Source organism: Triturus cristatus, chromosome 6 (assembly GCF_964204655.1).
Source record: "Triturus cristatus chromosome 6, aTriCri1.1, whole genome shotgun sequence".
NCBI lineage: Eukaryota > Metazoa > Chordata > Amphibia > Caudata > Salamandridae > Triturus > Triturus cristatus.
In genome coordinates, this window is record NC_140589.1 from 879738819 (window position 1) to 879766102 (window position 27284).

The 27284-nt window shown below is 44.6% G+C and overlaps 1 protein-coding gene across 1 annotated transcript in view; it reads right to left on the bottom strand.

Moving 5' to 3' along the window:
* Window positions 1-27284, bottom strand: part of COG2 (component of oligomeric golgi complex 2) — a 326732-nt gene that overhangs the window by 166909 nt on the left and 132539 nt on the right. The window contains exons 8-9 of the mRNA XM_085611476.1: window positions 16796-16920; window positions 11086-11212 (exon numbers count right to left, since the gene is read on the bottom strand). Of these exons, the coding sequence (XP_085467602.1) occupies window positions 11086-11212; window positions 16796-16920 (252 nt within the window). The remainder of the gene's footprint in view (window positions 1-11085; window positions 11213-16795; window positions 16921-27284) is intronic.

Here is a 27284-nt window from a genome sequence, read left to right on the forward strand (position 1 = left end):
GAGGTCTAAGGTGGCCAGGAAGTCGTTTTGGGAGTACCTGCTGGAGTGTGACCATGTGGAAATGGTTTGAGTGTATATAGCGATTGAGGGGTCTGAGGCCTAGGATGGGCCTTAGCGTCTCGTCCCCTTATGGTATGAGAAAATATAGGGAGTAAACTCCCATATTTTTTTGGTTGGTAGGGACTAGTTCCTTCGCACTCTTTTGTAGGAGCGAGATTACCTCTTGTTTTAGTAGTGCTAAATGTTCCTGGGACATTGGGCATTGTTTGGGTGGAATGTTTGGGGGGGGGGTAGATGTTAGTTCGAGGCAGTAGCCGGACCGAATTATTTGCGTTACCCATTTGTCTGAGGTGATGGTAGTCCAGACAGGGAGGACATTTTGGAGTCTGCCCCCGACCGGAGTGGGATGGTCTGGGGGGAGCTGAGGGAAGTCATTGGGAAGGGGTGGAGGCAGAGCGGGAGGTGTTTGTTTTGCCTCTGCCTTTATTATTGTTGCCACTGTAGCCGCCTCTTTGGTAACCCCTTGTAAAGGTGGATTGGGTAGGGGCTTTATAGGAAGTGGAAGCGGTGTCAGAGGAGTAGCCTCTGGAAGTGCTTCGAAAGGAAGAGCGGCGAAAAGAGCGCCTGGGAGGGTGTGATTGTAAGGCTCCCATAGACTTCGCCGTATCCGTGTCTTTCGTCATTTTTTCCAGGGCCTCATCTACTTTTGGGCCGAATAGAGGTTCCTGGTCAAAATGGTGGTTCAGAATGGAATCTTGCACCTCTGGTTTGAAACCTGAAATCCTTAGCCAGGCATGGCGACGGAGGAGGACGCTGGTGTTAATTGCCCTAGAGGCGGTGTCAGCTGCATCTAGGGCACAGCGGATGGAGGTGTTGGTGATGGTTTTGCCCTCCTGAATTAACTCATTGGCTCTATTTTTATATTTGTCAGGGAGGTGTTGCATTATGGCTTCTAGTTTGCCATAATGTGCCCTGTCATATCTTGCCAGTAGAGCTTGTGTATTTGCGATGCGCCATATGTTGGCAGCTTGGGATGCAGTGCGCTTGCCCGATGCGTCCAAGAGTTTTGACTCTTTATCAGGTGGTGGTGCCTCGCCTGATGCTTGGGAGTTTGTTCTTTTTCGTGCTGTAGACACTACTAGGGAATCTAGTGGTGCTGGCCCTCTGATGTAGGCGGGATCTGTAGGAGCGGCTTTATATTTTTTGTCTATGCGAGGGTTGATGACCCTGGCTCTGACTGGATCTTTAAAGACCTCCAGCGCATGCTTGATGACTCCTTTGAGCATGGGAAGGATGGAGGTGGTCCTGTGTTTCGTGTCGAACGTATCAAGGAGGAAGTCCTCCTCCACGGGGTCGGTATGGAGATCTACACCGTGGTAGTGTGCAGCCCTCTGGAGTAGGTGGTTGAACCCCAATGAGTCTTCTGGTGGGGATGGTCTCGAAGGGTAGAGATCATCCTGCGGGACTTTAGGAATGTCAGGAATGTTATAGTCGTTCCATGGGTCTAGGGAGCCTGTAAGAGTGGGGTCCCTTGTAGGTTGGTCATGGGGCTCGTCCCCTATGTCATCATAGACATCATCATTGTCATCATCCGGAGAGGGTGTGGGGGAATGATGAGGTGGGGGGAAGGAGAAGGAGAAGGAGGAGGGGGAGGTGGAGGGGGTGGAGGAGGGGGCGAGGGTATTCTCAAAGGGGAGGTAGCAAAGTCTTTCCTCTTTGGAGGTGGAGCTGGGGCAGGCTTGTCCAGCTGTCTCTTTTTGATGTTGAGCATCGAATGTCCAGTTTTAGGATCCTTGATCAGTGTTTTTTGCAATGGATCAGGTGTAAAAAGTTCTTCAGAGAGTGGTCTGTCCGTCCTCGCCGAAGGCCGTAGGTTTTTTTGTTTTAGAGTCTGCACTAGTCCGCTGTTTTGAACTATGCGGCTTTGAAAGGGCTGGTTGGTTACTCGGCTCCGAGATGGTTTTCGGCTTCGAGATATGGGTGTCAGTGACCTTGTGCTTTTTTGCTCGGTTCCGAGGACTGTGTCGGTACCGAGGAGCTGGTGCTGGTTTTCGGCGCCGAGTGCTTCGGTATGGAGCTGGATGCCGAGGAGGAGGCCATTTTCTTTTTCCGCGTCGGTGCGGAGGAGTGTTTCTCGGCACGGACGTTGGGCTGGCTTGAGCCCGAGAAGCCGGAAGGCTTTATAGGCTTCTTTTCCGGCCCGAAGGTGTAGTGTGGGAAGCAATGTTCTTGGTCGTGCCTAGGCTCGGAGGCGAAGGCGTGACCGAAGCCTTTTTGGATGCGATGGAGGGTGTGGGGTGGGGGTGGATTTCGGTACTCACGACCCGGAGTGATGTCCTCCACGCCTGAATCATCTAAACAATCCAAGGATGGAGCCGAAGCCCATGCGCAATACGATCCAAAGGAGGAGTCACATACCTCGTGACTTCCAAAGACTTTCCAGGAGAAAAACAACTGCAACATCCGGGCCCAACACCAGATGGCGATCTATGCACAGTGTGTAATCTGCAGCTCATATGCCTCGAACAAGAGGTTTTCTCTCTGCAGACTTGGTCTTACACTTGGGACAAATTATTGACCGGAGATCACAGCCAATGGCAGGCAGATTTGGCCAAGCCCTGGACCTAGAGATAAGGCTCACACACTCTCTTGAGCCGGGAGAGAAGACGGCGGTCTTATATGCTTGAATCTGAGACATCGTATCTTAAGTGTTACATAGCCGTTCTACTATTACTGCCTCAGGGGGAGCCCCCAGTTGACCCTCTACATCCCATCTACCCGCGATATTACCCCACTGGCATTGCCCAACACCACCTAGATGCCCCTCAACCCAATGGGACATCTCAACAATTGAAAATAGCCTCTCTCAACGTAAATGGACTGACACTTCATTAAAAGAAAGAAGATACTGTCCTACCTCAAATCTCTTCATCCGGATGTGGCCCTAGTTCAGTAAATGCATTTGACGTGCATTGAACATGACAAACTGAGAAGGGATTGAGTGGTCACAGCAATACACGCTAGTAGGACAAAAGACGCTCCTGCATGCCCCATCACCCATCTAGACGATAGGACAAATGGAGTGGCCATCCTGATACACAAGTCCCAGGCGTCACATAAGCTACAGACTTGGAAAGAACCCCGGGTAAGTAGATTTTCATCAAATTAAAGATCTGAGGTGACTGGACCTGTGGAAGATTAACTGATCCCTTCACATTATTATCCAAACGTCTCCACTCCTGTGCTACAACTGAACTTGCGATGAGGGAGTGACTGGAACCTGACACTGGACCTATATCTTGGTAAGTCTGGGAACCATACTGTCAAACAACCCTGGGACAAGTTCATCTAATCCGACATCATTAGCCACAATGCTTTGGTAGAACCCTCACGCATGAATCATCGGCAGGATAGGAACTGATGACAGCAGCACTGGCTCCTTAACTGATGGAGGCTTTCATACTCTCGAACATCACCTTTAATGACCTAATCACTGCTGACTTAGACTTTAACTTCTTGCAACCACCATTGGCCCCATAGCCCATGAACACAACTCTTTACAGGGACTATGATGAAAAATGCAGCTTAGGTCAGCATCAATATTGAGAGAACACTGACACAGTTTCCTCTACGCAAATGCTATGGGCAACCAGGAAGGCCTGCCTCGGGGGAAACATGATGAAGGACTCCGTAGACTTTAAAAAGAGCTGTGTGGCTGAACGACTCAGGTTTACAGCCCTTGTGCACCAGCTGACTATGGCATAATATTTGATGCCGATTCCCACTCTTCTCACAGACTTACTAAAAGCCAAATATAACCTGAATTCTCATTACACGGCACAAGCAGAATTGCCACTCTTTAGACTCAAACAGAGGCACTATGAGAGGGGTAAAAAGGGACGGCTGCAATTGGAGCAGGCACATTCTTGCGGCAAGATACTGGATACCAGGACCGCTCATGACGTACTAGTCATTGACCAGCATGACATCCTCTGGCAAATCACTACTCTCTATGAATGCTAATATTCCGCAGGAACAGAGGACGTCTCACAAGGGGAACGGGAGATTATGGGCAGACTCCCTTTTATGACGCTTATACAAGACCAAGTCACTACCCGCCGGGGCGAAAAAAGTGATGAAGAAACCGCAAAGGCAATCGACTCTATGGCAACGATGAAGAAGTTGGGAGACGATAGTCTCAATAGAATTTCATAAAATAACCAAATCTTTGACGGTGCCAATACTAGGCAAACTGTTATGGCAAATTTCAAACACTAATGCTCCCCTACTGAAATTTAATAGGGCACGGATCCCTCAGATACCCAAGCTAGGCAGGGACGCCCTCAATTGTGCCAACTACCATCTGAAATCCCTTGTAAATGCAGACATGAAGGTTATAGCAAAGATCTTAGCCACCAAGCTCAAGACTTACATTCCTCTTTTAATCAATCAACCCCTCACAGGTGGGTTTCATGTTGGGTCGATCTTCAGCCAACCATTTGAGAATGCTTTCCCACATCCTATTGCAGGAATGACAGGACTATGTCTAAAAGATTCGTATTTCACTCGGAGTTGATAAGGTGTTCAATCATGTGGAGTTGCCGTATTTGTTTAGAGTGATGGAGGCAATGGGTCTAGGGAATGCATTCTTTGAAAAAGTTTGCCGATATTTCAACTGTCCCATGGCTTCAGTGACATGCAGGCGTTTCTCCTCACACTTCTTTGTTATCAGACTGGGAATGAGAGAGGGTTGCCGGCTCTCCCCTATGTTATTTTTTATGGCAATGGAACAGCTGACGGCCACCATGCACAATACACAGAACATCTGCGGGATACCAACAGTGGTGGACGAGCATAAATCCTTCTGTTATGCAAAGGACATATTGGTGGTCCTCGCCAATGCATCAGAGTCTGTACCGGCCTTAATGAATGTGATTAAGACATTATCTGGCTTTTCGGGGCACAGAATGAATTGTTTGAGAGTGGTAGGCTATGCCAATAACATTGACAATCAAGAAAACATCATTAGGGGCCTGATCGTTCACTAGGCAGCCCACCTGTCTAAAGTATCTTGGCTAGTGAATAGTGGCCTAACAAATGTAGTATGAGATAACCTCATTCCCATCATTAACAAAGTGCAAACAGAGTTTGCAAACTCCAAATGTCCCACTGGGGTAGAGTGCAGATCATTCAAACAAATATGATGCGAAAATTTAATTACATATTTGGCATGCTATTCATGAGAATTCAACAAGCTCATGTCCGGGACACGCCCTTTCACTGGCTGTGCACCATGATTGAAAAAACACAACTTGGTTCCTTAAAACACACCAATACACGCCCTATGGAAGGACTACTTCTCCCATGAGCACATAGTCAGACAGAAGACCTCCCACGGCCAGCAAGCCCTGTTGCTGGCCGTGCACCACGATTTGAAGCACACAACTTAAAAGAACTTTCACCGCTTCGGTCATTCGTACCAGCGGTCCAAAACAGTGAGGACATAGGTAACCCTGTGTGGTGTACTTTTTGATGAAGTGAGTGGGGCGTTATGGGTTAATTTCATCTCCTCAGTTCCCCGCCGGTTTAACAAGGGTTTAACAGATGAGATGTGCGGATTACCAACAGCACTGGTCGGTGTGCGTGAAAATGGTTGTTTCCCAGGTCCCCTAGTGGGAAGCTGAAAAACCATCACAGTAGGCATTAGCACAAACCCAACCAAAAGACTGACACCACTATGTGACAAATTATGTGCATGGTTTGGCAAATGGCTTTTGTATTGATTAATGCAGCAACCAGGAGCATGACCCAGCCAATATGTATGCGGAGTGTGTGTGTGTTGGGTAAGTGGGCATGGCGCTACATGGTGGCAATTAGTCTTTTGGTTTAGAGTCTGCAAATCCACTTGCTATTTATGTGATCCCAACCATTACGAAAAAAGCCCACAGATTTGTGCAATGACCAGGAGCATAATTCGGATGGCTTCATGCTGAACGAAAAGCATGTGGGAGAGCGTTGACAACATGATGTGGCTATTTGTCAATATTAAATAGAATGGCACATTAACAGTTTTTTTCCTGGTGCTGCTACATCAAATTCATGAATGATGAGCGTGATTGGATGCGTGAATGAGATTGTGTGTTCCCACTATTCATGGTTACTCACCACAACAAGTTGCAAAAATATTCTGGCATTATTTCAAAAACAATTTCAAGTGAATGAACAGAGTTGAAGATACAGATTGCTCCTACAGAACCCTATTCATTTCACCATATTGGATGTAGGCCGCTATGCATTTCCCACTGCAACCATATATGTACATTTTGACTTCATTGATTAACAAACACCATAGTATTAAGGGGCAAGCATGGCCCCTAGAGAAAAGGTACCAGGCAGGATTGGATCATTATGTAGTTCGCTTTAATTATGTATGCCCCACAAAGGAAGTAATGTAGTCAAGGTTTTTCTAGGGTCTATAGGAAGTACTATGAGCATAATTTTACTCTCTGCCAGAAAGAACTAATGTTTGTCACCTTAAAATTAGTCTGTGACTACAAAGGACATCACACCCTCCGAGACCAGGAAGCCGGTATCCCTCTAAGTCTAGGGTAAGGAATAGGTTTGTCCACTCACTAAGACTACCTGCGTTCTTCACACTACAAAAGTCATATGTCACTATTACATGTGCGCTCGTGACGGTTACCCTGCCCTCCCACTCTTCACGTTTTTCTGTTTGCAGTGGTGAACCATGACATTGCACTTGCATGCCCACCTTTTCAATTGTCCATTGTAATAAAAGTATATGCTGATGTACGAAAGTCTCTCCTCTTTTGTATGTACTTAATCTTAATTTCTTCCTGAATGGGAGTGTGTAGAACATTAGACACAGGTTCCAGGAAGGAATCACCTGGCTGAAAAGCTAGCTTACACCTTTTTTAGTATTCTATTTAAGTCACTATTAGAGCCACAAAACCTAGTTGAAGGGATCCACCAGCCATAAAGAATGCCTCAGACCTTTTAGGCTACCATCATTGGGCAAAAACATTAGCAGATGCGAGACTGGTCTGAGCCATGGTCCTCAAATTACCCGCACCGGATTGTTTTTAGATATACCTGTTGTCCTCTTGAATAAAAGGTAACAACCGAGGTATATTTTAAAAGATCTGGATCCCGCCTTTGTCCGGTCGTTTTTATTTAAGAACTCCCTCCTTCCTTTAAAATCTTCAAGGAAGTTGCATTTGCCCTGGACGCACTGACCTACCAGGGTGGGGGGAGAATGCCGACAACGAAGCATGACACTAGTATGTGTGTGAGGTTTCTTCTTCCATAAAGGATGACTTTCTTCAGATGAGCGGCAGAACTCCTGTGACATCCAAACTCTAGATTCCTGACTGTTCCTATAATATTAAGAAACAGTATACCTTCTTGGTTTCTCTTTACTTTCCCGGCGTTACCGTTGCTATTATTGTGATTTAATTGGTTCTCCGAAGTAACGTACGGTGGCCTACCCTCCACGCTCCTTATGTGTTATTGATTGACAACCAAGAAAACATCATTAGGGGCCTCACCATTCACTAGGCAGCCCACCTGTCTAAAGTATCTTGGCGTATACCCGAATAGTGGCCTAACCACGAAGTACAAGATAATCTAATTCCGATCATTGGCAAAGTGCAAACAGAGTTTGCAAACTAGTCTAAACTCCAAATGTCCCACTGAGGTAGAGCGCAGACCATTCAAACAAATATGATGTGGAGAAATAAATTACATCTTTGGCATGGCTGCCCTTGAGAATTACACAGGATCTGGTGTGAGAGATTGATCAACTTGTTAGGAATTTTGTGTGGTGGGGCCGTAAGCCTCATCTCAAAACCATTAAGCTGTACTCCAACACCACTGCAGCAGGGCCGTGCCTCCCGCAAACGGAGTCCTACTGGTTGGTGTTCCAGTTGGCTCATACCTTGCACATGTTAAAGCCAAATAAAGAAACCCCTATGTGGATCATTTTAGAAAAACACACACTGCAGACAAAAAGAGCTCTCACAGCTTTTCACACTGGAAAAGCACAGTCTGGGCCCCATGACAACCTTATCATACATACCACACATTATGATTGGCGACATACACGGATTGGAACTTCAATTATGGTCAAAATAGGGGGAGTGGAAATTGACAGGTGGCTGTGATGGAAAAGCGAATACAACACATAAATGACCTGCTCCACGAAGGATATTGGATTCCGTTTGCAAATATTGACTACTTCCCTCTCAACATTGGAAGAACCGCCAACTCACCTATAGCTTACAGAAAACACTGGGGATGTCACCTTATGATTTGGAGGCTGACCCTTTATTACATTATATCATAACCTGGAAACACTATATAGGGGTCATGGCGGGACTGTCACATTGACAGACATCCTTTTTTCTCAGCAGAATGCCTAGAATCTCTGCGGTTGATGGTATACTAGGTTGGACCTTTCAAAATTGAGGAGGATTGAAGTGAACTCCTTGAGGACCATGATAGACTGCTGCGGGAAGCTAAGGTGCAATACAGTCACCTGAAGGTCCTCCACCAATGGCACTGGACCCGGGCTAAGCTTTATGGGGCACATATGCAAGCGGACTCTAAGAACTGGAGATACTCTGCTCCAAAATGCAATATAGTGCACATCCTGTACGACTGCACACACCTTTTGGAGTATTGGCCTGGGACATGTTAAAGGGCGAACTTGGGATAGCGTTGTTACTAATGAGCCAACTGGCTTTGCTGCATTATACGCTAGCCCTTCCAGAATTTACCCACCACATGAAACAATGGATCTCCATGGCCCTGGCTGTGGGGAAGGTAGAGATCTTGCACCACCATGCCGCCCTGTTACCGTACTTGGCTAGGTGACATGCATGAGATGGCTGCCTATGAAAGAAAATCACATATAAACTTAATGACCAAATGCAGAAATTCGAGGTGGTCTGGGGCGCCTTCTTAAACCTGTAACCACATCTGACAGAGCACAATACAACCCAATGATGAAGCGACACAACCCGGATAACGTACTGATTTCCATTCTCAGGGGACTACCACATGGCTCCGATAGTGCAGGACTGGTCCGCAGTACTTCACCTCAGCCCAATTTCTAGGGTTAACATATCCAAATCTCTGATGGCCAAGGACAAATATTGAGTAATACTGGTGGGCCCGATACTAGGAGGTTGGAGACTAGTCCATGCACCCACAGTGGGGTGGGGGAGCATGAGGGATGGAGGCTGCGGAATGGGGCACTTTTCTTTCTTTCTGGATATACGCTGGGAGCCGTAACTTAGTGCATATTTTAGGCATCTTGTTTAGTACGATGATGGAGACTGCTCCAAAGGGGGGCGGGGGGGTAGAGGGTTCCTTGCTTCTTTTCTTTTCTTTCCTTCTTTCTTCCCTTCCTTTTATGTTCTCCCCTTTTTCCTTAACAGGTAATAATAATCTTGTTCCCCTCTCTCCGTTGGAGAACCCTTTATTTCAGTTGTACTTCTCTATAATGGAGATCGATCATACTGGTATCTTTGTCTGTTATACAAGTTTTGTATTGTGAAAAACCAATAAATAAATATAAAAAAATGAAGATCTTAGCTGAATGGGTGCAGAGAGCAGTTGGTATCCGGGATAACACAAACTGCACCATGTCAACAGAACACCAAAAAGGATAGCTTCATAAAAATCAATCCCAAACTCATAGATATACCATCAGTGAAGACAGCCTGAGCTGGGGTATAATTTGTTTTCATTTGGAGTGCTGTTTGGAAAGTGAGGAACATTTTATTATAGAAGTTTCTGGAGCCAGATATTTAAAAGTTATGTATGATACTTTTAAAGTTATTTTTCTCCTCATTAGGAGTTGTTAAACACGACATACAAAGAGGTAATGAATCATCCAGGAAGGACAATATAAACTGCGCTAGCTTTATGCCTCTGGAGGTTATTTACTGTACCTATAGCTACTACAAGCTTAAATTGCTTTAAGTGAGCAATGTTTTGAATTAGCTTAGCTGGGATAACATGCTTTTGCCACCTGCCTTGAATTGCCAAATCATGCAGAGACTCTAGCATAAGAGGAAGCCTTGGTTTTTAGGAGTTTTACACAGGAACAGATGCATGGGATTATGCTACTAAAGTTAAACGTGTGACAACTAGTTTGGAAGCCTTGGAGCAAGAATGCTTAAGAAAGCTTCAATTGTGTGAAAGTGTTTGCATGGCATGTTGATGGAATGTGTGGAAATCATTTTTGAAGCAAATGGAGCTTTTTTATAAATGGTCTGTCACTGTTTAACACATTTGAAGTTCTGAGAATCTGCCTTATATTCATGTGGTTTATTGTTCTCTTTCTCAGTGTGTCCTGTGCGTGTAGTGTCATATGGCCTTTCGAGGCTAGTGTTGGAGGCCAACAAGTAAAGCAGCTCAGTATCCCAAACTTGACAGCTTTATGTGGTGGAAGTCATGCTCATGTGCACAAATTTATGCACTGCATTGTAACAGAAAGTGCATGAAAAATGTGAGAAATAACAGATTAGTGGACTCCGAGAACAACAGGGCAGGTACAGGTTGCAAACAAAATAGTGAGCAGAAAACTAATCAATAAAGAAAACAAAAAAGGAAGTGAAAAGAGCTATAAAGGTATAAAATGTCATTTTTAGTACAACAAATAGAAATAAGATTTGTTTCTTGCCACAAAATAGTTTGCATTGGTGCCACCAGAATTGCTACCATCATTAGTTGTGTCTCATTGAAATGATCTGTTATAATCATGACCCTACAGAGGACAAAACACATTCAAGGCTGTCTTTTTAAGACTTCTAATTCAAACAATTAGACAATATCACTTGTATTTACATAGCAATCAACAGCTTACTAAGTACTTCGGTAGTGTGCAAACTTTCAGCTAGGATAAATGACAACAAAACTATTTTCAGAAAAGCCGTAAAATTATTGTTCATAATTCTGTATGTCACGGATTGTGAAACAGTATCAAGAGCAGGAAATCCAACCATTTTATAATGCAGGATGGAAGTACATACACAGTATACTAAACATAGATTTTACCTCGTGGAAGATGTCCGGGTTGCCAGGGTTAAAAAGTGATGGTAACTTTCCTTCTATGCCTCGCACTATTTCAGGCCACACAGAATTTACTAAGAAGTCATATCCAGGCACAATATCTGCTTTTTCACTGTAGAGAAAATAGATATTTTCAATTTAAACAACTTGTAAATAAATATGTTAGGAAGTAATTTCGACAGATTCTCTCTTAAATATAATAGGCAACAAGAGCATTAAATGGTTCCTGACCACTATATTAGGGGTTACTCTGAGTGATGTATAAGTTACTAATTCCTTGAAAACCTGCACAAAAGTAAGGTCGTACTCTAAATGTGGCACACTTTTCCAAATTGTGTTTTAGCTTCAACTCTTCACCAGTGCACTGCATTACCGTGCTTGTACTTGAAAAGTTGACTAGGTGGAGTTTTAAGTAGGACAGCTGTACAGTTTGTCTGCTCTACAAAGATGGGAAGATATCCAAACAAGCATTGAAAATGCAATAGGTCTCGCCCTCGTTTAAGATAAAGCAATTCTGTTTCCAATTAGGTGGCTTTTTAGCTTTGCTTCTATTAGAGTTTTTCAAACTTTCATGTACATAACATGCATATGTATGCTTATATGTATATGTATGCATTTATATTTATATAGATATGCAGATATGTATATATATATATATCACACACACACACACATACATATACATAAATGCATGTGCATATATACGTATATGTGCGCGTAGAGAGTAGTAGAGAGAGAGAAAGGTAGAGAGTGAGTAGTAGAGAGTGAGTAGTAGAGAGTAGTAGAGAGTTAGTAGAGAGTGAGTAGTAGAGAGTAGTAGAGAGTGAGTAGTAGAGAGTAGCAGAGTGAGAAGTAGAGAGAGTAGTAGGGAGTGAGTAGTAGAGAGTGAGTAGTAAAGAGTGAGTAGTAGAGAGTGAGTAGTAGAGAGTGAGTAGTAGAGAGTGAGTAGTAGAGAGTAAGTAGTAGAGAGTAAGTAGTAGAGTAGAGAGTAGTAGAGAGTGAGTGGTAGAGAGGAGAGAGTAGTAGAGAGAGTAGTAGAGAGTGAGTAGTAGAGTAGAGAGTGAGTAGTAGAGAGTGAGTAGTAGAGTAGATAGTAGAGTAGAGAGTAGTAGAGAGTGAGTGGTAGAGAGGAGAGAGTAGTAGAGATAGTAGTAGAGAGTGAGTAGTAGAGAGTGAGTAGTAGAGAGTGAGTAGTAGAGAGTGAGTAGTAGAGAGTGAGTGGTAAAGAGTGAGTGGTAGAGAGTGAGTAGTAGAGTAGAGAGTAGTAGAGAGTGAGTAGTAGAGTAGAGAGTAGTAGAGTAGAGAGTAGTAGAGAGTGAGTAGTAGAGAGAGAGTAGTAGAGAGTGAGTAGTAGAGAGTGAGTAGTAGAGAGTGAGCAGTAGCATAGAGTAGTAGAGAGTGAGAAGTAGAGAGTAAGTAGTAGAGTAGAGAGTGAGTGGTAGAGAGGAGTGGTAGAGAGTAGTAGAGAGAGTAGTAGAGAGAGAGTAGTAGAGAGAGAGTGTGAGTAGTAGAGAGTAGTAGAGAGGTAGATAGAGAGAGGCTCTGAAGATGAAACCACGCCTCTGTCTCCGAGGGACATCTGTGTCACTGCCCCAGGGCAGCAACTCTAAAAGAAAAGAGCAGAAGTGAAAGCACAGCGAGGCCAAAAAAGGGAGGGCAGGGTTGCTTAATGAATGGGGGAGGAGATGGGGGGGGTGGTTATTTTTTCACTGAGTACAACTGTGCCTTGGCTGGGGTTTACGTCGAATGACGCGGCTCGGGAGTAAACACAAACAAGCCCCACAACGGTACCTTTATGTGCACTAGAAAATGAGGGAGAGGAGATAAGTAGAGAAGAGAGGGAGGAGAGAACAACAGAAGAATGAGAGAGAGAGAAAATGAGGGAGTGATGGAAAGGAGAGGAGGAGAAAAGAGAGAACAAGAAGAGTGTGAAAATGAGGGATCTAAAGGAGGAGATGAGAAGAGGGGAAAAGTGAGACCGGCAAACGTAGAAATAGAAAGAGGGAGTAAGAGGAAAAGAGGAGAAGAAGAACGAATTGCAGAGGAATGAGGGAGAAAATGGGGGAGTGAAGGGAAGTAGAGTTGAGGGGAAGAAAAGAAACTGCAGAAGAAGAGCGAAAAAATGAGAAGAGGTGAGGGGGAAGGAGGACACAGACGAAGTACAGAGAAATGGAGAGAGTGAGGAGAAGGATGGGGGAGTAAGAAAATGGCAGGCAGAAGAGAGAGGTGAAAGAGTAAGTGGGGAGGAATTGATAGTGTGATGGAGGGGAAGAAGAGATGAAGCAGAAGAAGGAGAGCAGGAAGGTAGACTGTGTGGGTGTAGAGGAAAGAAGAAATAGAAGAGAAAGAGAGAGGGAGGGAGGGAGAAAGAGAGGAACAGAAGAATCAGAAAAGGGGGAGCAGAGATGAAGGCAGAAAAAAAGAGGACGACAAAAGGAGGGAGTGACGGGATTAAGAGATGGATACAGAAGAAGAGGGCGAGCAGAAGCGAGAATGAGGAAGGAAGAGATTGGTAGACGGGAGGAAGGCTAACAAAAATATGTGAGTAGAGAGGAAGGGAGAAAAGGAGTGATGGACAGGAGAAGAGGGGAAAAAGACGGGAAGAAAAGAGGTAAAGAAGAAGTGGTGAAGAGGGGTGTAGGGAAGAAGGAATAGAAGTAGAAAGAGAGAAAGGAGTGGATCACATGGAGGGAAAGAGCAGAATAGAAAAGGTATGAGGGGCTTGAAAGGGTGAGAAGAGAAAGAGAAAGGAAAAGAGTGCCTGAGACTCAGGCAGACATGAGAGGGACAGAGGATGTGAATTCAGAGGCAACCGAGAGGTCCATGGAGAGAGAGAGCAGAGGGTCCAGTAGCAGAGAAGAGACAGTCTGGGGGACTTAGAGAGACAAGCGAGGGCCTGAGAGACTTTGGAAGGCACATGGCCAGGGACAGACCAGAGAGAGAGGGACATTCATGAAGTCAGGGAGGACTTGAAAAAGAGCAGCGAGGTCAAATGATAGAGAAAAAAGTCCCGGTGACAGAGCAAAGAGGGTGAAAACAGAGAACAGAGGCCAGTGATAAACAAATAGAGGGTCAGTGATAGTGAAGAGAGGGCTAGTGGGAGTAAACAGAGCCTTTTAAGGGGAGAGAGACCCATTGCTATGCTGGATGGTTCTAGAGAGTGGAGAGACTAAATGAGAGAGCGCCGAGGCCAAGTGACAGAGAGAGGGTCAGTGAAAGAGTAGAGAGGCCCGGTGAAAGGGTCGCAGGAGAGCAGAGAAGTAGATTGTTAGAGAGGCCACGTAAAGGAGCAGAGAGGCCAAGTGATAGGGCCTGTGGAGAGCAGAGAAGCACATTGACAGAGAGGCCATGTAACGGAGCAGAGGCCAATGAATAGGGTCTGAGGAGAGCAGGGAAGCACGTTGACAGAGAGGCCATGTAACGGAGCAGAGAGGCCAAGTGATAGGGCGTGGGGAGAGCAGAGAAGCACATTGACAGAGAGGCCAAGAGATGGGTAGGGTGAGGGTCTGAGGAGAGCAAAGAAGCACACTGACAGAGAAGCCATGTAGCACAGCAGAGAGGCCAATGGATAGGGTCCGAGGGCAGCAGAGAAGCATATTGACAGAGAGGCCAAGAGATGGGTAGGGTCTGAAGAGAGCAAAGACACACACTGACAGAGAGGCCATTTAGCGCAGCAGAGAGGCCAATGGATAGGGTCTGAGGGCAGAAGAGAAGCACATTGACAGAGAGGCCAAGAGATGGGTAGGGTCTGAAGAGAGCAGAGACGCACACTGAAAGAGAGGCCATTTAGCGCAGCAGAGAGGCCAATGGATAAAGTCTGAGGGCAGCAGAGAAGCACACTGACAGAGAGGCAAAGAGATGGGTAGGGTCTGAGGAGAGAAGAGACGCACACTGACAGAGAGGCCAGGTAGCGCAGCAGAGAGGCCCTGGCGCTCAGTGATGGCGCAGACAGGGCTTCGGGCTCATGCAGAGTCTGAGCTCGCACCTGGTTGGGGTGGGGGGGGGGGGGGGAGGGGTCTGCCCCGAAGTGAGGCGCTCTAAGTGAACACGCAGGCCTCGCAAGCACTGAATTCTCCGCGCGACGTGTGTATCCCGTGCTCACATCTTTCCACACTCATTTACTTTGCCATTCTTCTTCCGATTTGTCACCCCTGCCTCCTCCCTCCGGCCCCTCCACCCCCGCTCTCCCTGCTCCCTCCGGCCCCTCCACCCCACCCTCCCTCTGCCGCCTCAAGGATTGGATCAGTCACTCTGCACTGGCTTTTGTACTGAGCCCTCGCGTGGGACTGCGCTCCCGTGCCCCGCTCCAGTGTTGGGGCGGGAGAGAGTGGGGCTGACAGGGCAGGGGGTGGAGTTCCAGCCTCACTTGTCTCCGGATGTTTGGGGGGGCATCATGGGGGGGAAGCTTTCCCCACATCAGAGTAACTTTCTCTGATCTTTGAATCCCTTGTCCAGAGCCACAGAGCACGTGCGCATCAGGGGCCCAAATAAACTACAATTACAACAGTACAAAGCGAAACAAATACTGCACAATGTACACAACAAGTTAAAGCAAAAGAAGAATACGCAAATTGGAAAAAAATAAACCCACATACATGTTGGGTTCACAAGTTATGGTGAAAGGGACGTTGAAAAAGGAGCAATAAATATACGACGCATAGATAAAAACAATGCTAAAGAAAACAGTTCATTAGCGGAGACATTTCCATAACCCAACACGGCTGGAACGGGTGAATTACATAGAAAAACTTTGAAACCATCAGAAAAGCAAGCGCTTGCCATTGCCTTGTCCTCCCCGTGAGCCTCTGAGCTCCGTGCCTGCTTCACAGCTATTGTGAAGACTTTACTTATCTGCTTGTTAAATTAACAAGCAGATAAGAAAAGACTTCACGACAGCTGTGAATAAGGTGAGCCAGTCCAGCAAAAAGCCAAAGGGAGGCAACCTAAAACCCTACTTTCCAATGGGAAGCCAGCGTTTAACAAACGCTGACGCTACCCAATGGACATGAGGGGCGGGGCTCAAGTTCCCTTCTCCAAACTAAGTTGTTTACTATAAGTCTCTAGGTGACGAGCGCATGCGCTCCAACGCCAGGCGAGACCTAAAAATGGAATCTTGCAGAGGACCTCTAAGGAACATCCCAGCTCCTTGTTACAAATAGTTTGATTTTATTATTACTTTTTAGTTTGGGCGGTGCTTTAAGAGAACCTTTGTTCCAGAAAGAGCATGAGGTGCAGTACACAGAACAGTAGGGTATTAGATTTCTGGTTGAAACCCTATTCTGAAATCAGCAAGGTGTAGTAAGATGGTCCAAAGTGGACAGAGAAATATACATTTTGGATCTTAGTAGAAGGACACTCTAGATGTGTGTTGCACATACTTTCTTTACAAATACCTACATCTTGAGACACAAAGAGATAGGAGTTTTGGACAGAGTTAATTTTTGGGGGTGAAGTACCAACATTTGAATGAGAATAAACTTGCCAAGTATTCAAGGCCAGCAGGTTAGCTATTACATAACATTGGCTGCTAAAATAATAATAAACATTGAGGAAAACTGGACAAAATTAGAAAAATGAAATTGTTAAGCATTATATTGTCACATCAATTTATAAGGTGTTCTTCAAGCTGAATAACATCTTGAATAAACTGTGTACTGAAAGAACATGTTTATTCAAACTTCAAAAGCATGCTTACCTTGAGATAGCCCCGCCTGTCACTTCTCGTAGGAGACGACAGTGGTGAGGGACAAAGTCCAACAGCTTATCATACATGATTTGCAGGCCATTTGGATGAGACTGGACGTACTGCTCCACAATAACCTTGAAGGAAAAAAATGATTTATTTTTACCTGAACAGTATCTGAGGTATCGAGGTGTGGAAAGAAATTCTAAGACCGGGACAGTTTATTAAAAGTCTCAGAACATGTAACTGCCCTTTCATACACAATCAAAGATTTGGCAAATAATGCAGCTGGTTAAGTTGGCTTACTACAAGAATCTTGAGAAATGTAGATGATTAAACCTAACCATGTCTCCTACAATTACGGTGGACTAAAAAACAGAATAGTAAAATATTGTATCTAGAAATGTGTGGTTAACATGCATTTAAATACATTTTTCAACGGTGTTAGCCAGTTTTTTGTGTTTAAGTTGCAGTAGACCTTCTCTTCTGTTCACCATTTTTTATATTTATTTAGCTTTTTGCAGGGTGGAGGATATGGGGTGGGATGAGGATCATCGCGCACCCCAATCTCCCCCATTTCCTCTGTTCAGCTGTAGGCCTCATTTTTCCCTACTCTTTCTTGTTCTCCATTTTTTTTTTTATTTGCAGGGGCATACCCATATTTTCTACTTGCTGTTACAATCCTTCCTTCACCTCTACTGCCTATGTGCTCTCTTTATACTCCTCCCCGACCTTTGTGCCCGCTTTCTTTCCATTCACCTTTTTGCAGCGCCAATGTGTTTTCTAAGCACTTGCACTGAAGTTTCTTGTTTTCTGGACAGCGTCACTCCTCAGTAAGAAGCCCCTCCTGCTGCCCTTTAATGCAATTGGTCATTATGAAACATTTAGGCATTTAAATCAACATGTAATTTTTTTTTTAACGAAACTGCACCTTCTTAAAGTGCTTAATGACTTTTTGTATCAATGAACAACTTTGTTAATATTCTAATGTTTGACTTTTTGATAGTAATGAAAAAGTAACTTACCTACGTAACACTCTTTCTGGTGGATACTCCATGTTAGTGCAGATTCCTCACCTTTTGAGCATCCCAAGGGGTCAGAGTAGATCTGAAAAACGTAAACAGCGGTGCCCTGTCCACCAGCAGGTGATGTCGTGCAGATTTCAGTTTCTTGTCTCTTTTCCTTTCAGTGCCCTAAGACGCGTTGTTGCGGACAGTGTGCTGATCTTCATTGTAGGACCTTTATAGAAGGCCACTCTACAGAATGGGAGGTTGGAGGTCACTGAGGAATCTGAGAATATACAGAGTATCCACCAGAAAGAACATTACCGAAGACAAGTAACTTGTTTTTCTGATGGATACTTCTAACTGCAGACGTGCTGAGATGATTGTGATAAGGAATACTGTTTCAAGAGTCCTGTGGAGCAACTGTGCATAGGTTCAACAGGTGTGTACATCAATGATTTTCAAGTTAGAGTTCACAAATGGTTTTGGAGGAAACATGTGTCAAACCTTTGATCAAACACATCACAGCTGGTGATTTAAACAAGGGTGATTGGTCCGGTAAACACAAAAAGGTCAGGAGAACCGAGACGTAAACTGTCACTCTATCAACTGCAAGACCTTGCTAGGCCAACAATAGTCCAAACAAAAGGACATCAGAAAGTTTGGCCAGAAAGGGATTGGTAGTCTGAGAACCACAACAGACAACACATTTATCGCAGCATAGATGGACTTCATAAAACAGCATCCGGAAGAAAGGATGAAATCCACCCCCTCAGTGTAACAATCAAACGCGTTCAACTGCTTCTTATCAATATCCATACATGGAAGTGTACACACTGGAGATTCGGGTGCAGTACTTTCTTGCTGAGACAGGAGATACTCCTGAAGTGGTAACCATAATGGAGGGCAAATGCTCAGATGCACCACATTTTCCTGGCCCAGTTGGGTCAATCAACATAACTTGGCCCGGTCCTTCCTGATCATCTTCAGTACCAGAGACAGGAGAGGTACCAATGGGAATGCATTTGGGAGTCCGTCATTCCATTCAAGCTGAAATGTGGCTTCTAGCAGTGCTGTGGAGGAAATTCCAGCATACAAAACTGCAGACATTTTGCATTCTCTCCGGTCATGAATAGGTCTAGGCAAGCATCTACCCACCGACCAAAGATGACTGCACCACTGGGTTGTCACAGGGACACTTGTGGTCTACCAGACGACACCTGCTCAATTTGTTCCATTCAGGTGGTTGGCGAACAGAAAGATGTTCTTATGTTCCAGCTACTCCCCAAGGCATAGTGCCTCCTGATGCATGGAGTTAGGACCCCATTGTGCCCTGCTTGTTGCAGTTCCTCATGACAGTAGTGTTGTTTGCGAGAACCTTTACCAGCCTCCCCTAGATAGACCGCAGGAAGACTTTTTGGCCCTAGGGATCACTCGCAGCTCCAGCAGGTTGATATTGAGCCATCTAACTGCTGTAGATCAGCGGCTTCTGAGTTCCATGTCCCCTATGTGGCCCCACCAACCTAAGCAATAATGTATGATTCACCATCAGGGTAGGGAGGAAGATTGGTCTGGCACAGGTTATGTTGGTACCAGTCAGCCACCACTGCAGATCCTGACCCATCTCCTACCTCATTGAATATGGTGCCAGGTAATCGGCTCCGATGTTGAGCCTACTGGGACCTAATATTTCAATGCAGAGCCCTTGTGTGCCATCCTCATTAGGACTAAGGACTGATCCCAAAACATCCAGGACAGTGGGAGAAAAGCCCTGAACACCACTGTCTCCACTACTGCCCCAATGATTGGAAATCTCTGCTCGGTAAGGCTTTCAGGTGTGATTCTGGGTCGCTGATGGAGACCCCAAACAATTTCAAGGAGTTGGTTGTTGTCTCGAAGCAATTCATGAGTGACTGCATTGAGCCATCCATCAGCAGCTAGTCGTCAAAGTAGGGGACTACATGCATTTCTGGCCTCCAAAGATGGGCAGCAGCCACCACCTACAGAGTTGTGAAATCTGAGGGGCCAGAGTCGGGACTGAACGGGAGCATGGCAAACAAATTGTTCTTGGCTTACCTTGAACCACACCAGTGAGAAAAATACATGTCCTGGAAATCGAAGGACACGATCCAGTCTCTTGAGTCTAGAACAGAAAGAATTTGAGTTGCGTGACCATCTTGAATTTGTTATTCCGTAGGAAGACATTTGGTGGGCGAAGGTTCACAATATGCCGGAGGTCTCTTTTCTTTTTTAGGACAAAGTAGCAGCAGAAATGGCATTCCTCACCTTTCTCCTAGTCTGGTAACTGTTTGGCAGCTTCCCTGGGAAGTAAAATATTTTGGTACTTAATGAGGATTGTCAAGAGGTCCTCCTATTTTCGTTCTGATATGGGAGGAAGAGGTGGTGGGGAAGAAATGTAGGTTAGAGCATAGCCTCTTTTCATGATATGCAAGACTCATTTGTTTGCTGTAATGGATCTCCTTTTGCACGAGTCTTTGGCTCACCTCTGCAAGGTTTGTTTACACACCCACGTGTGACACAAGTGAACTTCGTTCAAAGCAGAACCGCTAAATAAGAAAAACAGGTTAATATAGCCCACAGAACGCCACCCAATGGATAATTGAGGAGGTGTCAATGCTTTTGGGATACTAACAAAGAAAGTAGTAATCCAAACAATCGTTCATGATTGATTTACAATCTCAAGAGCAATAGAAACAGAATATGTATTTCAACATATTTATTTTAAAATAGTCATTTTAAATTGCTGGGATCCAGTGCACATAATATTTGCCGAATCACAGAAGATAAAAAAAGAACAGCCAAGCTTTTCACATAACATTGAAAGCAGGAAAAAATCGTAACATCACAATTCATAGCCCGTAACACCCTCTCTGTGCTATCTCTAAGCACCATGCTAGTTCTAGAAGAAATAAGAGGCCTGAGTTTTGGAGGTGGTGCGCATACCTAGACAACAGGGTTTGTTGTCTGTGTGGAATAGCTCGTCATCTATTTGTAACACAAGGGTAAGAGCTATGAGATTGCGTCAAAGCGAAAACACAGTCCTGGTGCCAGTTCATGAAGGCAGAATGGAATGCTTCACAGAGCCTCAGGGAGTCTTGCTTGAGGCTAGTTCAGTCAAGATAGATCTGATGCCATGCTCATCAGGATCTACAATCTGCTTCTGGGACCTGGGTAAAATGTCTCTCTTGACAAGTGGTCAAGCGGCTGTCCTTTTATACTGTGTCTCATGATAGATTAAATTTCCAACATTAGTTTAGGAATGTCTCGCTATACTCATATACATCAGTGGATGTACTAATAAGTTACAAATAAATCAATATAGACTACATTGTTTGGGTTATGGTTGTTATTTAACCTTGAAACAAAGGCAACTGTCCCAGACTGATGTCACACTGTTTTTTTTTGGTCTGTGTCATGGATAGGAGGATATGACAAATTTAGAGGTCAAATAGATGCAACATATTTACAGTTTCGCAGTAAGATAAAGGCCACCATGTTTTAGAACTAGGAAGTTAAAGACTGCCATTTTCCAGACAGGCCTATGACAAAATGGAGTCTAGGCCTCCACAAAATAAAATCTGCATTTATGTGTTCAAGAACCTAAAACTAAAACAAAGAAGCCTATAAGCAAGTGATTAAAATAAATAAAATAATAGAATTATGGAGGGAAACAGTCACATGATGTATGACATTCTTGGAATAATTTCTAAACTAAATAGTCACTAAATTATCATTGAATGTTCTCTTTTTTACAGAAAAAGGCATATGCCAATAACTTGCATTTGATGAAATAGCAATTCATCACTTGCTACCTGTTCAATAACTTGTCTTCAAACTGAAATTAAAAGAGGTCTCTGTACTGGAAGACAAGATCCTTACAACATTCTACAGCCAGGAAGGAAATGTTTAATCCTGCCTCCCACCGTCTCGCATAAACTGTTGTGGGTAAACTAAAGTGGCTTAGTAGCATTGGAGCAGGAGAAAGGAACTGGAGGACTGGTGTCCTTACTGTCCTGTGTGGTGTCTGCAAATGCCACAAATGTGGCCACGAAAGGACTGGGCTATCTGCTGTACCACTGGTTGGGATGGCCAATATTGCCTGTAGGCTAGCCCCTTGGAATAGCCACTGATTTTTCAGACTTGATCTGAAAATAGTTTTGCAGCACCATTAATCTGGAACAGCTAGCAGTGACTCACTGGTCTTTAAATATTTCCAGCACCAAGTCCCCTTTTTACCATTAAAGGGCATATACATTAAGGATGCCTGCACATCAGCCAGTGCAATCAGTAGCATCCAGGCCTGCATGGATTACATACTTTGCTGCATCCTGCCCATCATGTATCCTCTATGTCAGAGAAGCTCCAAGCACCTTGGTCTGGCGACTACTGCTCCAACAAAGCATGTGTGTACCTGCCAAGAAAACAAACTGCACTTATGGACCTAAGGGACAAGCTTGCAGGAGAAACATTTGCCAAATGCACCGGTCCTCCTAGATTCCCTCTGAGGGATTGTTCAGGAAGAAATTAGGATTATCTTGCTAGTGGAAGCCTGCACAATAAGGCTCTCGGGTGTAGAATGCGAAGTCCGGATCACTGGGCACAGATCTATGTCGCCAGGTTACTATACAGCGGAGTGTCTGACAAGAATAAGGCCCAGACCAGGAAGCCATCAAAGCATCAGTGAGGGCTTCATTAAATGGTAGTCAGAGTTCAGAAATGTTGGGAATGCTTGGAGAATTTCTGTCCAAATTGAGGGCAGCTGCAAATTAAGCACCTCATCTGCCCTTCAGATCACCACTACAAACGAGGCACTTTCTTCTGTTGGTGTCCCTTATGGTAAGCTAATTTTCAGAGGAGGTGTCTACCCCACCGGCATTTTGAACTATTGTGTGCTTTCAGTACCGTGAGGTGGGAGTAAATAAATAAGTATGTTTATTGTTTGATTATTTAAAATCTTTACAATAAATAACAATAAAGGTACAACACTAGTAATGGTTATTTAAAATATCAATAAAACCATATATTATAGATTTAAACAAAAATGTGTACACCATCAAAAAACAAGGTGAGAAAATGAATTAGTCAAAGAAGACTTTGGAGAATGGTGAGGCAAATTGGGTAAAGGGTCTTTTTTATTGGCATTGTCCACTTAGGTGACTATTTCCTCAGTCAGGAAGCGGTTACCAGTCTATTGTCAGAGCAAGTTGGGGCATTGCCCCTTGCAACGTTTTGCTGTCTTTAGGAGTGCTTTTTGCACACCATAGATGTACTTTACTTTCCTGGCAATAGAACTTGCGTCTAATGAGTTGAAGCAGGTCAGAATAGCTTCCCTGCAAGTTGCGCACCCCTTGCTGTTTCCATTGGGGGCGCAAGGTTTCCAGCTAATTTCTAGTGTGGTTGCGCAGAGGCAGATGGTGTGAAGCAGGTTTTCAACTGCCAAGCCACATAGCCTGCAGGCCATGCCACTTGCTGTCCTCATCCAAGACTTGATAAATGGTAGCAACGAGAAATCGCCCAGTCAACAGAACAAGAATTGTTTCTTTGTCTTGGGATTTAGAGCTTCCGCGAAGTACTGCTGAGGTCTCAGGGATGTACAGCCGTTCAGTACTATCCAGGCATGATGGCATTTCGCTAGGACTGCCTTGTCCTCTAATGATGCTGAGATTTTAGACGATTTTGATACTGCCTTTTTGAATTGGTCTTGGCTTGCTGAGGTCAGCCACAGTTCCGCCAGGCCTAGCGTTTCAATAGTGTCATTAAGATATATGAAAAAGGTGAACGTGGCTTTTTTACAATCTCATCCCAAACGTAATAGTTGATAGAGTTGGGCTCTGAGGTTTTTAGCTTATAGCGGCAAAAGCTGCTCCTCTTGTTTGAGACTGCTTTTTTAATCCAAACTCGAGCCGGATTTGTGTTGGTGAGGTACTTTGGGGGAGATGAAAAATGTGCCTGTATATGCGAACTAAAGTTTTGTCCATGACCAAAGTGTCTCTGCCTCCCAGTGCTTCACCCCCATTGGCTAGGGTTGGTCCTATTTTTGCTTTGGCAGTTTCAAGAATCGGGATGTAGGAGGGCCCATTTAGATGTCTGAACAGCCCTGCCAGGCCTGCTGCGAGGGCCATCCCTTTCCTTTTGATCTCCTTTTTATGAGACTTGAAAGAATCATCACAATCAAAGGAAAGGCAAAGGTATTTGTAGCAGTCCGTTTCATCTATTCTGCTCCTCCTGGTTAGACTCAGCAAACACCTCTGTCGATTTCATAAGACGCTTCATCCCGACTCGTGTTCTGCTTAGTATCATCACGTCGTCGGCATAGAGGACATTGAATAGCTGAGCAGACCCTAGTTTCGGGGCATGAGAGTTAGTAGAAGTAAGTATTGGCGAAAGATCAGCAAGGAATAAATTAAATAGGAGCGGTGCTAATACGCACCCTTGTTTAAGCCCTTTGGTTGTCGTGATGACCCTTGAAAGTCTGTCTCCATTCCCCAGTTTGATTCTTACCCAATTGTTGGAATATAGGGTTTCTATCGCTCTCCGGAGGTAGGGTGGGATTTGCCAGGTCTTTCCCATAGTCTTTTCCGTTCTACTCAGTCAAAAGCAGCCTTAAATGTAACATAGGTAAAGGGGAAGCTTTGAGGCTCTAGAGTGTTTGAGTATGAGCGAAAGCGCCATTATTTTTGTTATGGTTCCTGTGTTCCTGGTGAACCCTGTTTGGTTGTGGGGGATGACAGAATTCGAATTGGCCCAATCCTGGAGGTGCTCAAGTAGTACTCCAGTGTAATATCTGGCCTCGTTTTCAATCAGGGATATCAGCCTGTAGTTTCCTAGGTCAAGTTTGTTCCCTTCTTTTAAAATTGGTGAGATGTTGGAACCTCTCCAGGAGGGTGGGATTGGTCCCCCATTTAGGTTGGGATTTAAAAGTGGACACATTGCTCTTGCCCATTTAGCCGCGATGGCTTTATAGATTGCTTGGGGGATCTCGTTTGGCTCTGGAGCCCCGGTGTACCGCCCCTTAGTTATCTGTCGCTCCACCTCTTCAAGCTTAATTTTAGTGGTCCTTGCCTACCTGGCCCCCAGTTAGGTGCCAGTAGGTAATCCAGTCCTATGTTGTCTGATCCGTCCTCGTGGTGATTTAGATTTGTATCTGCTTGAGAGTTAAAGTGGGCTAGAAGTTCCTTGCATTGTTATGCTTGACGTCCCAGATAAGTCTTGCCCAAAAGGTGTTGCTGTTTTCTCTTTTGATTGCCCATATTGCACACCATAAAGCCTGCTTTGCTCCTTTCAGGGTGACACTATTTAGTTCATTTGAGGTGTTGCATTGGACTGCTCTCAAAGCCTTATTGACTTCCCACTTTAGATGTTTAAGCCTTACCGACCTATACGAGTTGCGGTTAGGTGAGAAGGTATATCCAAGCTACCTTATTCTGAGGTTCACTTTGGTGGCAAACTGCTCTGTGTAAGTGGTAGTAAATTCAACCCATTTGTCCGTGATTGAGCCTTTGAATTGTTGTGATTTTTCTAGGTAGCAAGTTGCTTCGTGTTCCAATCTTTTGATTGAGTTCAAAGTCCACTTAATTCTTTTTAAGTTAATTGAATTTATGGTTCCGGCTATGAGGTACAGTGAGGTGGTAGTAGCCCATCACTATCCTCTTTACCATCAGTGTCATGAGGGAACTTATAAATTTCTTGCATGGGGTCAGAATCGGAGCCAAAAAGAGATTGGAACCTCTGTTGATAGTTGCATCACGGTAAAGGCACTGGGTTAGAGTCAGACACTACAAAGACTGATTGAAGTTTCGTAGCCCAACACCAGTTGAGCTAAGCCAGATGTCAGTTCGGGGTCCGACATGAGAGTTCACACCTGGCCTGTTGGTGCCAGTAGGGTCAGTATTGGTGTCTTGCAATGGAAACAGGTGTGGATTTCAGGACTCATGTGGCAGTCTGTCTCATAATCAGTACGGTCATCTTATACAAAGGGCAACACCATAAGTACTTGTAGGATCGAGATAGGGCTCAATAACTGTAATATCACACAACCTTCCTGCTCCCTGAATGAACTTTTGCGAATGAGTGTAAGGTCTGAGTGATGTGCATGTTTGAGATATTAGTGTGGGTCTACAGACAATGAATTGTGTTTTAACATTACATTATTCACAAATATATCAATGTATACATTGTTGGCGTTATGTTTAGGGGGTATAGATCATTGGTGGATGTAGCTCGAATTCGAAGAAATACAGGTTGAGCGCGAATTTCTTGAGAAATTTCCTTAGTTGGTACTTGCCTGGTAATGGGTCCCAAAAGCGACAGACTGCGTAAGGGAGGACCACTGGCAGTAATCGGACTAGAGGCCTCTGTAGCATGGTCTGCTTGTAGGCTGCTATTTGCTGCGGGTGGACAATGGACCAGGGAACTGTCACCCGGAAAAGCTGAGGAATCTGTTCCGGAAATTGGGAATTCGAATGGGTGTAATTTTCATCTGGACACCCTTCTCTTTTGAGCTAGAGTGGTAGGATGGGGTCCACTATGTCTTTTTGTGTTGATGCTTGGACTTCAACTTACCCGAATACTTTGAGTGGGAAGTAGATCATTTGTGGGAACAGCCTTGATAATGGAACCGAGACCAGGCCCGTGACTTGGATCAGGAGCAAGACCTGTAGTTTAACCAGAACCTTTTCTTCTGTTCTGAAATGTAAAACTTCACTGCCTACCCGTCCCTGTCCCAGATCACCTTCTGGTGCGTGAGAGTATACTGGTTGCACAACTTAAGAATGGTGACTGTATACCTGGTACCAAAGATGCACCTTATGAGTGTCTTTGACTGAAATCGGCTTCCAGCAGTCTCTGCAAGGTTAGAACCCTGTAGTTTTTGCAGGGGACATAGTTCCCTCGCACATTGTCTAATAGTTTTGGAATTGCGTCTGAGATCAACAAAAGTTTGGAACGAAGCTTTGGAATCGTGTTAAAAGGTGAAGAAACAAAGGAACTTATGTCAGTGCGCATGGGTGGTGCAGATATCTGACCATGCTCCGTCACTTCACGGGCCATAAGGTGCAGAAACTGAGCTGTTTATGGCCACCGGCCAGTGTGCAGGAGCACTGCTAATGAGATTTTCCAGATCCATTCTGGCGCCTAGAGTTAATCAAAAGCTGAGGAATCTGCAGTTAGAAGTATACCCCAGAATGTTTTGGTTTATATATTTTATTATAAAACACAATTTGAACAGTTTGAGAAAATTAAGGGAATATTACGCCTAGCACTGATAAAACTCAGTTCCCTTCCTCTAAGGGATGATGTTTCTGCACAAAGTGAGTTTAGTTTAGCAGTAGCAATTTAAAAGAAGATGTCCTATTTCAAATTCCATAATCCCCCTGGGATTTAATGCTGCTTCATTTTGATTTTCAATTAACACAATTTTCCAAGAGTTGAATTGATCAAAAGATTTAAGGTTAATCCTTCCTTAGCTCATCCGTTTT